Source organism: Choloepus didactylus, chromosome 9, assembly GCF_015220235.1.
Source record: "Choloepus didactylus isolate mChoDid1 chromosome 9, mChoDid1.pri, whole genome shotgun sequence".
NCBI classification, from domain to species: Eukaryota; Metazoa; Chordata; class Mammalia; order Pilosa; family Megalonychidae; genus Choloepus; species Choloepus didactylus.
The window spans coordinates 123,567,117-123,579,788 of NC_051315.1; the positions used below are offsets into that span (position 1 = coordinate 123,567,117).

Below are 12,672 nucleotides of genomic sequence, written 5' to 3' on the forward strand. Positions count from 1 at the left end.
TGGCTAAAAGTGCCAAACATTGAGAATGGTAAGAAATCCAGCATCAGCCAATTTTATCGTCCCTCCACTTTCCTTATTTATAACAAGAGCACCAGCAATTTTATGGACCCAGAAAATTAAGGTGGAGCCCCCCCCCCCCCCGTCTTTAGGCCAGGCTGGTTGCTGCTATCACATGCCTTGGCCATTGACATCTGTGACTTCCATGGCAAATTAAGCCACAGAGAGTCTTCCCTCAGGCCCAGAGACGAAGAGCTGAGTCCTCCCAGCACCCATCTGGTCATCTCCACCCCTGGTCCTTGTAACCCAAAGGCACTGCTGCAAGCCAACAGGTCCTCCAATCCCAGAATCCAGAGGCTGGGAACTCCTGCCCAGGCCCTTTCTCCAACTCATGGAGCACAAACAACCAAGAAAACAGAAGGCAGTGATTTCTCAGAAGATTATTTCGTCATATTTAATTCTCAGTATGTCACTCTTCCACAAGTCAGTTTAGACAATGTAATAAGACAACTAGAGAAGATATTGTATTCAAGGGCTGGACTTTGCCAGCAGAATAATACAATTCTCAGATTTATCTTTCAATCATCATCCTTTTTTTGTTGTTACTGACCTTTCTGTGTCAGGATCTCTGTTTTCATAGAGAACACTTTTCTAGCCTGACACACAGCGCCCAGCACCCTCCTCCTAAACGTCTCTTCTAAAATCTCCACTTAGTGTAGTTCATAGGCATTTTGGAGGAGAGAAATTTAGAGGTGTCCACTTTGGTACTTGCAAAGGCAATGTGTTCTAGTCCATCGTGTCAACCTTTTGGGGTCTTACTGATCCCAACGATGTCAACATTATCTCACCTTCCAGCCCGAAAACTCAAATGAATGTGAGGTGTGCAGGAATAGAGGCCGGCTGTTCTGCTGTGATACCTGTTCAAGATCCTTTCATGAGGATTGTCACATCCCGCCCGTGGAAACAGAGAGGTCCGTGAGTTGCAGTCCCTCTCCCCCCTCTTTATTGCAGATCTCTCCTCCCCACCATGCACGCTCACCCTGCAGAGTTTCTGCAAACAAAATGTCATGCATGTCTGATGTAGAGGGAGCAGGGGTCCAGAATTGTGATCTAGAACTGCTTAATGATGCTACTTAATGGGAAGCAAACACTCTTAAAGTTGCCGCTGGATGTACTAGTGAGAGGTGTCACCCCCGCCTCCCCTACTTGGTTCTCAGACCCTTGCATTCTAGATGTGGAGTGGCTATACCATACATTGACTGCATATGCTATCTCCTATGGGACACCACACAGTTGGTAAATCTTGGGCTGAAATGATCCTTCCAAAGGCCATTCTAGCGGTCTATCAAGCCAGCTGATTCTGGGTCACAGGTTTCATGGTTAGACACACTCCATTTGCTGTAAAATGTGTCTTTGGTCAGAAGTGATATTGTGTGGGATTCCATAGTGATTGATAAGACATTCTGTAAGTGGTAGTGTGGCAGAATTGCTGCACAGATAGGAAAGACAGCTCTCTACTAGGAATTCTCCATAATGAGAGAAGTCTAATAGAATCTGTCTGTTACAAGATAGACTCCCATTTCCCAGGGAATGGTCCCATCTCAGAGGTTCAGTATAAACTTCCGTGTTTGGCTAGTTGGGCAATCTGCAGAAGCAGAAGACAGATCTGCTTTTTCATTGAGCCCATGTATAATCCCATCTTGGCACCATGAGTTCTTTGTATTGTGGCCCCTTGGGTAAACACTGGGGTGACCAAGGAAAGAGGCTGGCTGGCATCTATAGGATGGATCATCATGTCCCTCAAATCCACAGCCTCCCAGAATAGAAACCATGCTAGAGAAGAAAGTAGAAAGAATCTAGGGGTACCTGTCCATAGATTTCCTTTCCAAGAAGTTTCTGCAGCACAGATTCTATTCATAGCCATGACCATGTTAAAGGAGAGTATATCCAGAATTTGTGCTCTGTGCGTATTCAGCATAGTTGAGAAACAAGAGCTAGTTTCCTGATTTTTTTTTTTTTTTACCAAGTCCCCTTTGGGCTCATCAAGGTCTAAGATGCCAGTGATGAAGGTGCTGATTTTCAGTCTTTGAGTCTGGCAGGCAGGGCTGATCATCAAGATCACTGTAGCTCAGATGGGAGCCTCAGCTTCAGGTGAAGTAGTCCAACACTCATCATGGCACCCATTCAATAGACTGACATTCCTTCTACCACAGTTGATGGTAGGAGGTGGAGTGAGTAGGATAATGGAGGGGCTATTGACCCCACATAGGGGTCTAGCACAGAGGAGCCTTCAAAAAAGAAGTTGGCAGGAACTTGAACAGATACTTGTACACCAATATTCAGAGCAGCATTATTCACAATAGCCAAAAGATGGAAGTCATTGACGTGTTCATCAATAGATGAATGGATAAACAAAATGTGGTATATACATATAATGGAGTACTATTTAGCCATAAAAAAGGAATGAAGTTCTGATACATGCTACAACATGGATGAACCTTGAAGACATAGCACTAAATGAAATAATCCAGACATAAAAGGAAAAATATTGTATGATTTCACTTATATGAGGTATAGACAATAAGCAAATTCACAAAGACAGAAAGTAGATTATAGATTACCAGGAGCTGGGAAGAGAGGTGAATGGACAGTTATTGCTTAATAGATACAGAATTCCTGTTTGGAGTCATGAAAACTTCTTGGTAATGGATGGTGTTGATGATAGCACAACATTACTAATGTAGCTAGTACCACTGAAATTACATTTAAAAATGGCTAAAATGGGAAATTTTGTGTTATGTGTGTGTTACCACAATTGAAAGGGAGAGAGCAAGTGTGTGCGTAGTTGGCTGCAAGGTGGAACCCACTGGCCATTCTTGGACAAAGGACTTCAGAAGCCATAGAAATGGCTGTTTCACAGAGATCCTCCCCTCTGCTCACTTTTATGCCTGACCTCTCAGGGACCCGTGGAGCTGCATTTTTTGCAGAATAAAGGATACTCAGGAGAGGTGCCCAGAAATCCAGCTGTGTCATCAGGAGTCTGAGGTCCTGAAGAGGCAGATGCTGCCTGCAGAACAGGTGGTGAGTGGACGCAGACCTGAAGCCTCCTCCTTCCTGTTAACATGAGAGAAGCACAGCACTGGAGAGGGCTAGAGGAATGTTCTCCCATGCGGTGCTTTGATCACAGGACCTAATGCCAAAACTGGTATTCCAGAGAAAATCCCCTTTTCAAAAAGCCACTCATGTTTGAGCCATAGATTTCCATGAGGGATGCAAGTGGTTTCATTCCCTCCTTTCACTTAAAACTTTCATCTCTTACAGAAATGCGAGTTTCTCCTCTTGAAGATTTATTGCTGTCCAAAAAATTCCTTTTTTGCCAACAAAACAGTAAGTAACAATAAAAAGCACCAAAACTGGCAGTTGTGGGCTTCGTGAACTGAATCCCATGGGTGCAAGCTACCATGATCTTTGCCTTGTTGGGAATCTATAGAAAGTAGACATTGATCTGTGCTAATAGCCTTCCCTTTGGTGTTTTTGTCTGCAGCTTACATGTGGCCCAGAGAAACCTATGTGGTTAAATTTAATCAAGGAAAAGCTGAGGGAGAAGAATTACTGCACAGTAGAAGGGTTTGTGCAGGACATGCGCCTCATCTTTCAGAACCACAAGATATTTTGCAGGGTTAGTGGCTTTCCCTGCTTCCATGTTTTCTTTGTCTTTTCCTCCCTCCCTCCCTCCCTCCCTTCCTTCCTTCCTCCCTCCTTCCTTTCTTCCTTCCTTTCTTCCTTCCTTTTCTTTCTTTCAATTAAGTCATTTTGCTTTTCACCTTCTTGTTTCATGAAAATTTTACAATTTCCCTCCTTTTATTTATTTCCCAAATAAAAATTCCAGAAGTATTCTAAAGCTTTGCAGTCCAAGGAAGGAAACGTGAGGATAAATTCCCTAGGACCTTGGGGAACTTTATCACTTCTCAGCAGTGGACTTTCTCCCATAGAGAACAATAGACTGCAGACCTCTTCCCTTCCATGGGAAATAGAGTTGCATTTAAAGGCAGCTAGTGCTTCCCTTTTCTAAAGTCGAAACAAAATCAGATGTCTCAAATTTCAAAATCTTGGATTTCTTTACATCTGAAATTCCTAGTGGCATATCAAAAAGTTAACAATGATTACCTCAAAGGGTGAGAGTGAAGGAAAAAGGAAGATATCATTAATTTACTTTAGACATGTCTGTACTATCATAATGTGACAAACTATAGGTACCGTGCTCAAAAATCAAATAACTAGAATTTTTTAAAATCAAATCAATCAATAAATTTCTGATCAAGAATTAGACTGCAATATAGTGCAAGTTTTGATTTTCTGTTTTCCAGATAAAGAGAAATAGCCAAGCTCTCAGGGAACATAAGATACCCTTAACTGGGTTAACTCTCACTTTACATTTGAAATGATAATGTAAATGAGACTCCAAGTTATCTGAAACATGGAGAGTCTAAGCTTATGGACAATGGCTATTACTGTGTTTTGTCCTTGCTTTTTCAGAACGTTGAGTACATCCCGCTGGGACTTCAACTAGAGGAAAAATTTGAAGAGGATTTCAGAAACATTTTTGCAATTCAGGAAAGAAGCGAGAACATTTCCAGTTTGGAGTCACTCTGTTAACGTAGCCAGTTTCTATTTCCCCCTTTCAGCTGTGGCTGCTGTGCCTGTCCCGATGCAAACACCAACGTATAACATTTCTTTTCAAACCCTTTCTTGTTGCCATTCATTTGCTTTTCCAAATCAAAATTTAAATTGTCAAGTTATTTTATTAATTAATTTGGAGTGAAATTTATTATTAAAAATATTGAGTCTTTCCATAAAGGATCATATTATGTCTTTCCACTTTTTCAGATATTCTATTGGGTTCTTTAGTAAAATATTCTCTTCTTTTCTTCTCCCAGCACAGGACTATGCATGCTTTTTTGTTTTTTGTTTTTTATTTTAAATCTTGAGTATTTTATACTTTTTGTTGTTACTGTTAAAGTGGTCTTTTCTCCGTTGTATTTTGTTTTCTTTTTTTTTTAACAAGTAGTTAGAGAGCAAATTTCAAAGAATGTTATGGTTTACAGTTCCACCACTTCAGTTATTTCCTTCTAGCTATTCTAATACCCTAGCATCTAAAAATATATATTTATATAAAGATTCGGTATTTGTAATCCTTTGTTAAATCCTATGTCGTCTGTTGCTACCCCTTCCTCTCATTTAATCACTTTCTTGATCTTCAGGGGTGTCTAGGCAGTGAGCACCCTAACTTGTTCATATTGAAAAGGGGTGTTGACATATGGGGAAGGGGGATGCGTCTGCTTGATGTTCTTGAAGAGGGTGTTGCTGCTGGATTTGGGAACTTAGCTGGCATAGGAACACTCTGGAGGATTTAAATTTCTGAAAAATAAACTTAGTGAGTAAAACTTTTATAGAGTCTCAGATAGGGACCTAGGAATTTTGGAACTACTGTTGCTTAGGGCATGGCATACTGTGGCCATTTGGGATATCTAGCTGGAGCTTTTATAAAAGTAACCTCGAGGATAGCCTCTTGACTGTACTGTAACCTTAATTTCCTACCTCTCCACTGTATTTTATTAACAGTTATAACCTGTGATAGAAAGCTACTGTCATTTATATATCAATTTTTGTCACTGATTACATTACTTAATGCTTGATAGCTTCCTTTTTTGCCATTTACTCGGTGGCACTGGGGAACTCAGAGTGGCTACATAGCATTTCCCAACTTTCTATTCATGGAACCCTAATTGGTTCTGCTGGAAGAAGTATTTCAAAAACTAAATGAAAAATAGGGTGGATGGGGGGGATGATTTGGGTGTTCTTTTTTATTTTTATTTTTTATTCTTATTTTTATTCATTCTGGTTTAAGGATAATGTTCAAAAATAGATTGGGGTGGTGGATGTATAACTATATGATGGTACGTTGATTGTACGCCATGGATGATTGTATGGTATGTGAATGTATCTCAATAAAACTGAATTTAAAATTAACAAAAAAAGAGTCTGTGCCTCACTCACATTGCATCGTTGTCTCATCCAGCCCCTTTCTGTTGGTGCTGCCCCAAGCGACCAAGGACACGGGGAGCTGGCACCCTTGTTCTTCTTTCTTTGCTGACTGTGAAAGTAATAAACTGGCTGAATCTAAAAAGGGCTCCTTGTTTCTTTCCTGGCTGAATCTGTCAGCCTTGTTTGACAGGTTCTCTGACCCACTGTATTTGGCTACAGGAGAAATGTATTTTGGTATATTGTTAGCTGGCTCAGCACACAGACTGCAGGGCAGTGCCCCAGCCTCACAAAATATCCTCTCCAGCTGAAACAAAATTGAGTCTCCAACACACCATTTCACCATTCGATAATGAAATTTTGTTCTTGGTAATTTTGAAGGTTAATTAGTTTTTGTATGTAAAGCATTTAAACTCATGTCTAAGAAACATGCATGTATCAATGTGGCTACACATAGCAGAAATTCTGTATTCAAAATGTTAATTCAAGGAGGCGGGGCAAGATGGCGGACTGGTGAGCTGTATGTTTTAGTTACTCCTCCAGGAAAGTAGGTAGAAAGCCAGGAACTGTGTGGACTGGACACCACAGAGCAATCTGACTTTGGGCATACTTCATACAAAACTCATGAAAATGCGGAACTGCTGAGATCAGCGAAATCTGTAAGTTTTTGTGGCCAGGGGACCCGCGCCCCTCCCTGCCAGGCTCAGTCCCGTGGGAGGAGGGGCTGTCAGCTCCGGGAAGGAGAAGGGAGAACTGCAGTGGCTGCCCTTATCGGAAACTCATTCTGCTGATCCAAACTCCAACCATAGATAGACTGAGACCAGACACCAGAGAATCTGAGAGCAGCCAGCCCAGCAGAGAGGAGACAGGCATAGAAAAAAACAACACGAAAAACTCCAAAATAAAAGCGGAAGATTTTTGGAGTTCTGGTGAACATAGAAAGGGGAAGGGCAGAGCCCAGGCCCTGAGGCTCATATGCAAATCCCAAAGAACAGCTGATCTCTCTGCCCTGTGGACCTTTCCTTAATGGCCCTAATTGCTTTGTCTCTTAGCATTTCAATAGCCCATTAGATCTCTGAGGAGGGCCCTTTTTTTTAATCCTTTTTTCTTTTTCTAAAACAATTACTCTAAGAAGCCCAATACAGAAAGCTTCAAAGACTTGCAATTTGGGCAGGTCAAGACAAGAGCAGAACTAAGAGAGCTCTGAGACAAAAGGCAATAATCCAGTGGCTGAGAAAATTCACTAAACACCACAACTTCCCAAGAAAAGGGGGGTGTCTGCTCACAGCCATCATCCTGGTGGACAGGAAACACTCCTGCCCGTCGCCAGCCCCATAGCCCAGAGCTGCCCCGGACAATCCAGTGTGACAGAAGCGCTTCAAATAACAGGCACACACCACAAAACTGGGTGTGGACATTAGCCTTCCCTGCAACCTCAGCTGATTGTCCCAGAGCTGGGAAGGTGGAGCAGTGTGAATTAACAAAGCCCCATTCAGCCATCATTTCAGCAGACTGGGAGCCTCCCTACACACTACACAGCCCAGCAGCTCAGAACTGCCCTGGGGGGATGGCACTGACCTGTGACATAGCACAGTCATCCCTCAACAGAGGACCCAGGGTGCACAGCCTGGAAGAGGGGCCCACTTGCAAGTCTCAGGAGACATAGGCCAATACCAAGGACTTGTGGGTCAGTGGCAGAGACAAACTGTGGCAGGACTGAACTGAAGGATTAGACTATTGCAGCAGCTTTAAAACTCTAGGATCACCAGGGAGATTTGATTCTTAGAGCCACCCCCCCTCCCTGACTGCCCAGAAACACACCCCATATACAGGGCAGGCAACACCAACTACACACGCAAGCTTGGTACACCAATTGGACCCCACAAGATTCACTCCCCCACTCACCAAAAAGGCTAAGCAGGGGAGAACTGGCTTGTGGAGAACAGGTGGCTCATGGATGCCACCTGCTGGTTAGTTAGAGAAAGTGTACTCCACGAAGCTGTAGCTCTGATAAATTAGAGATAAGGACTTCAATTGGTCTACATATCCTAAAAGAACCCTATCAAGTTCAGCAAATGCCATGAGGCCAAAAACAACAGAAAATTATAAAGCATATGAAAAAACCAGACGATATGGATAACCCAAGCCCAAGCACCCAAATCAAAAGACCAAAAGAGACACAGCACCTAGAGCAGCTACTCAAAGAACTAAAGATGAACAATGAGACCATAGTATGGGATACAAAGGAGATCAAGAAGACCCTAGAAGAGCATAAAGAAGACATTGCAAGACTAAATAAAAAAATGGATGATCTTATGGAAATTAAAGAAACTGTTGACCAAATTAAAAAGATTCTGGACACTCATAGTACAAGACTAGAGGAAGTTGAACAACGAATCAGTGACCTGGAAGATGACAGAATGGAAAATGAAAGCATAAAAGAAAGAATGGGGAAAAAAATTGAAAAAATCAAAATGGACCTCAGGGATATGATAGATAATATGAAACGTCCAAATATAAGACTCATTGGTGTTCCAGAAGGGGAAGAAAAGGGTAAAGGTCTAGGAACAGTATTCAAAGAAATTGTTGGGGAAAACTTCCCGAATCTTCTAAACAACATAAATAAACAAATCATAAATGCTCAGTGAACTCCAAATAGAATAAATCCAAATAAACCCACTCCGAGACATATTCTGATACACTGTCAAACACGGAAGAGAAGGAGCAAGTTCTGAAAGCAGCAAGAGAAAAGCAATTCACCACATACAAAGGAAACAGCATAAGACTAAGTAGTGACTACTCAGCAGCCACCATGGAGACGAGAAGGCAGTGGCACGATATATTTAAAATTCTGAGTGAGAAAAATTTCCAACCAAGAATACTTTATCTAGCAAAGCTCTCCTTCAAATTTGAGGGACAGGTTAAATTTTTCACAGACAAACAAATGCTGAGAGAATTTGCTAACAAGAGACCTGCCCTACTGGAGATGCTAAAGGGAGCCCTACAGACAGAGAAACAAAGAAAGGACAGAGAGACTTGGAGAAAGGTTCAGTACTAAAGAGATTCGGTATGGGTACAATAAAGGATATTAATAGACAGAGGGGAAAAATATGACAAACATAAACCAAAGGATAAGATGGCTGATTCAAGAAATGCCTTCACGGTTATAACGTTGAATGTAAATGGATTAAACTCCCCAATTAAAAGATATAGATTCGCAGAATGGATAAAAAAAAAATGAACCATCAATATGTTGCATACAAGAGACTCATCTTAGACACAGGGACACAAAGAAACTGAAAGTGAAAGGATGGAAAAAAATATTTCATGCAAGCTACAGCCAAAAGAAAGCAGGTGTAGCAATATTAATCTCAGATAAAATAGACTTTAAATGCAGGGATGTTTTGAGAGACAAAGAAGGCCACTACATACTAATAAAAGGGGCAATTCAACAAGAAGAAATAACAATCGTAAATGTCTATGCACCCAATCAAGGTGCCACAAAATACATGAGAGAAACACTGGCAAAACTAAAGGAAGCAATTGATGTTTCCACAATAATTGTGGGAGACTTCAACACATCACTCTCTCCTATAGATAGATCAAACAGACAGAAGACCAATAAGGAAATTGAAAACCTAAACAATCTGAAAAATGAATTAGATTTAACAGACATATACAGGACATTACATCCCAAATCACCAGGATACACATACTTTCTAGTGCTCACGGAACTTTCTCCAGAATAGATCATATGCTGGGACATAAAACAAGCCTCAATAAATTTAAAAAGATTGAAATTATTCAAAGCACATTCTCTGACCACAATGGAATACAATTAGAAGTCAATAACCATCAGAGACTTAGAAAATTCACAAATACCTGGAGGTTAAACAACACACTCCTAAACAATTAGTGGGTTAATGAAGAAATAGCAAGAGAAATTGCTAAATATATAGAGACGAATGAAAATGAGAACACAACATACCAAAACCTATGGGATGCAGCAAAAGCAGTGCTAAAGGGGAAATTTATAGTACTAAACGCATATATTAAAAAGAAAGAAAGAGCCAAAATCAAAGAACTAATGGATCAACTGAAGAAGCTAGAAAATGAACAGCAAACCAATCCTAAACCAAGTAGAAGAAAAGAAATAACAAGGATTAAAGCAGAAATAAATGACATAGAGAACAAAAAAAACAATAGAGTGGATAAATATCACCAAAAGTTGGTTCTTTGAGAAGATCAACAAGATTGACAAGCCCCTAGCTAGACTGACAAAATCAAAAAGAGAGAAGACCCATATAAACAAAATAATGAATGAAAAAGGTGACATAACTGCAGATCCTGAAGAAATTAAAAAAATTATAAGAGGATACTATGAACAACTGTATGGCAACAAACTGGATAATATAGAGGAAATGGACAATTTCCTGGAAACATATGAACAACCTAGACTGACCAGAGAAGAAATAGAAGACCTCAACCAACCCATCACAAGCAAAGAGATCCAATCAGTCATCAAAAATCTTCCCACAAGTAAATGCCCAGGGCCAGATGGCTTCACAGGGGAATTCTACCAAACTTTCCAGAAAGAACTGACACCAATCTTACTCAAACTCTTTCAAAACATTGAAGAAAATGGAACACTACCTAACTCATTTTATGAAGCTAACATCAATCTAATTCCAAAACCAGGCAAAGATGCTACAAAAAAGGAAAACTACCGGCCGATCTCCCTAATGAATATAGATGCAAAAATCCTCAACAAAATACTTGCAAATCGAATCCAAAGACACATTAAAAAAATCATACACCATGACCAAGTGAGGTTAATTCCAGGCATGCAAGGATGGTTCAACATAAGAAAATCAATCAATGTATTACAACACATTAACAAGTCAAAAGGGAAAAATAAATTGGTCATCTCAATAGATGCTGAAAAAGCATTTGACAAAATCCAACATCCGTTTTTGATAAAAGCACTTCAAAAGGTAGGAATTGAAGGAAACTTCCTCAATACGATAAAGAGCATATATGAAAAACCCACAGCCAGCATAGTACTCAATGTTGAGAGACTGAAAGCCTTCCCTCTAAGATCAGGAACAAGACAAGGATGCCCGCTATCACCACTGTTATTCAACATTGTGCTGGAAGTGCTAGCCAGGGCAATCCAGCAAGACAAAGAAATAAAAGGCATCCAAATTGGAAAAGAAGAAGTAAAACTGTCATTGTTTGCAGATGATATGATCTTATATCTAGAAAACCCTGAGAAATCGACGATACAGCTACTAGAGCTAATAAACAAATTTAGCAAAGTAGCGGGATACAAGATTAATGCACATAAGTCAGTAATGTTTCTATATGCTAGAAATGAACAAACTGAAGAGACACTCAAGAAAAAGATACCATTTTCAATAGCAACTTAAAAATCAAGTACCTAGGAATAAATTTAACCAAAGATGTAAAAGACCTATACAAAGAAAACTACGTAACTCTATTAAAAGAAATAGAAGGGGACCTTAAAAGATGGAAAAATATTCCATGTTCATGGATAGGAAGGCTAAATGTCATTAAGATGTCAGTTCTACCCAAACTCATCTACAGATTCAATGCAATCCCAATCAAAATTCCAACAACCTACTTTGCAGACTTGGAAAAACTAGTTATCAAATTTATTTGGAAAGGGAAGATGCCTCAAATTGCTAACGACACTCTAAAAAAGAAAAACGAAGTGGGAGGACTTACACTCCCTGACTTTGAAGCTTATTATAAAGCCACAGTTGCCAAAACAGCATGGTACTGGCACAAAGATAGACATATAGATCAATGGAATCGAATTGAGAATTCAGAGATAGACCCTCAGATCTATGGCTGACTGATCTTTGATAAGGCCCCCAGAGTCACTGAACTGAGTCATAATGGTCTTTTCAACAAATGGGGCTGGGAGAGTTGGATATCCATATCCAAAAGAATGAAAGAGGACCCCTACCTCACCCCCTACACAAAAATTAACTCAAAATGGACCAAAGATCTCAATATAAAAGAAAGTACCATAAAACTCCTAGAAGATAATGTAGGAAAACATCTTCAAGACCTTGTATTAGGCGGCCACTTCCTAGACTTTACACCCAAAGCACAAGCAACAAAAGAGAAAATAGATAAATGGGAACTCCTCAAGCTTCGAAGTTTCTGCACCTCAAAGGAATGTCTCAAAAAGGTAAAGAGGCAGCCAACTCAATGGGAAAAAATTTTCGGAAACCATGTATCTGACAAAAGACTGATATCTTGCATATATAAAGAAATCCTACAACTCAATGACAATAGTACAGACAGCCCAATTATAAAATGGGCAAAAGATATGAAAAGACAGTTCTCTGAAGAGGAAATACAAATGGCCAAGAAACACATGAAAAAATGTTCAACTTCACTAGCTATTAGAGAGATGCAAATTAAGACCACAATGAGATACCATCTAACACCGATTAGTATGGCTGCCATTAAACAAACAGGAAACTACAAGTGCTGGAGGGGATGTGGAGAAATTGGAACTCTTATTCATTCTTGGTGGGACTGCATAATGGTTCAGCCACTCTGGAAGTCAGTCTGACAGTTCCTTAGAAAACTAGACAT

General features: G+C 40.2%; 1 protein-coding gene across 19 annotated transcripts in view; it reads left to right on the forward strand.

Annotated features, from left to right (window-relative positions):
* Positions 1–4,848, forward strand: part of LOC119544978 (nuclear body protein SP140-like protein) — a 108,569-nt gene extending 103,721 nt beyond the window's left edge. For all 19 annotated transcript variants that reach the window (XM_037850617.1, XM_037850624.1, XM_037850614.1 and 16 more), the window contains 5 exons: positions 853–968; positions 2,958–3,078; positions 3,319–3,384; positions 3,542–3,676; positions 4,534–4,848. In XM_037850617.1, coding sequence (XP_037706545.1) covers positions 853–968; positions 2,958–3,078; positions 3,319–3,384; positions 3,542–3,676; positions 4,534–4,653 — 558 coding nt within the window. In that variant the 3' untranslated portion in view covers positions 4,654–4,848. The remainder of the gene's footprint in view (positions 1–852; positions 969–2,957; positions 3,079–3,318; positions 3,385–3,541; positions 3,677–4,533) is intronic.
* The last annotated feature ends 7,824 nt before the right edge of the window (positions 4,849–12,672 follow it).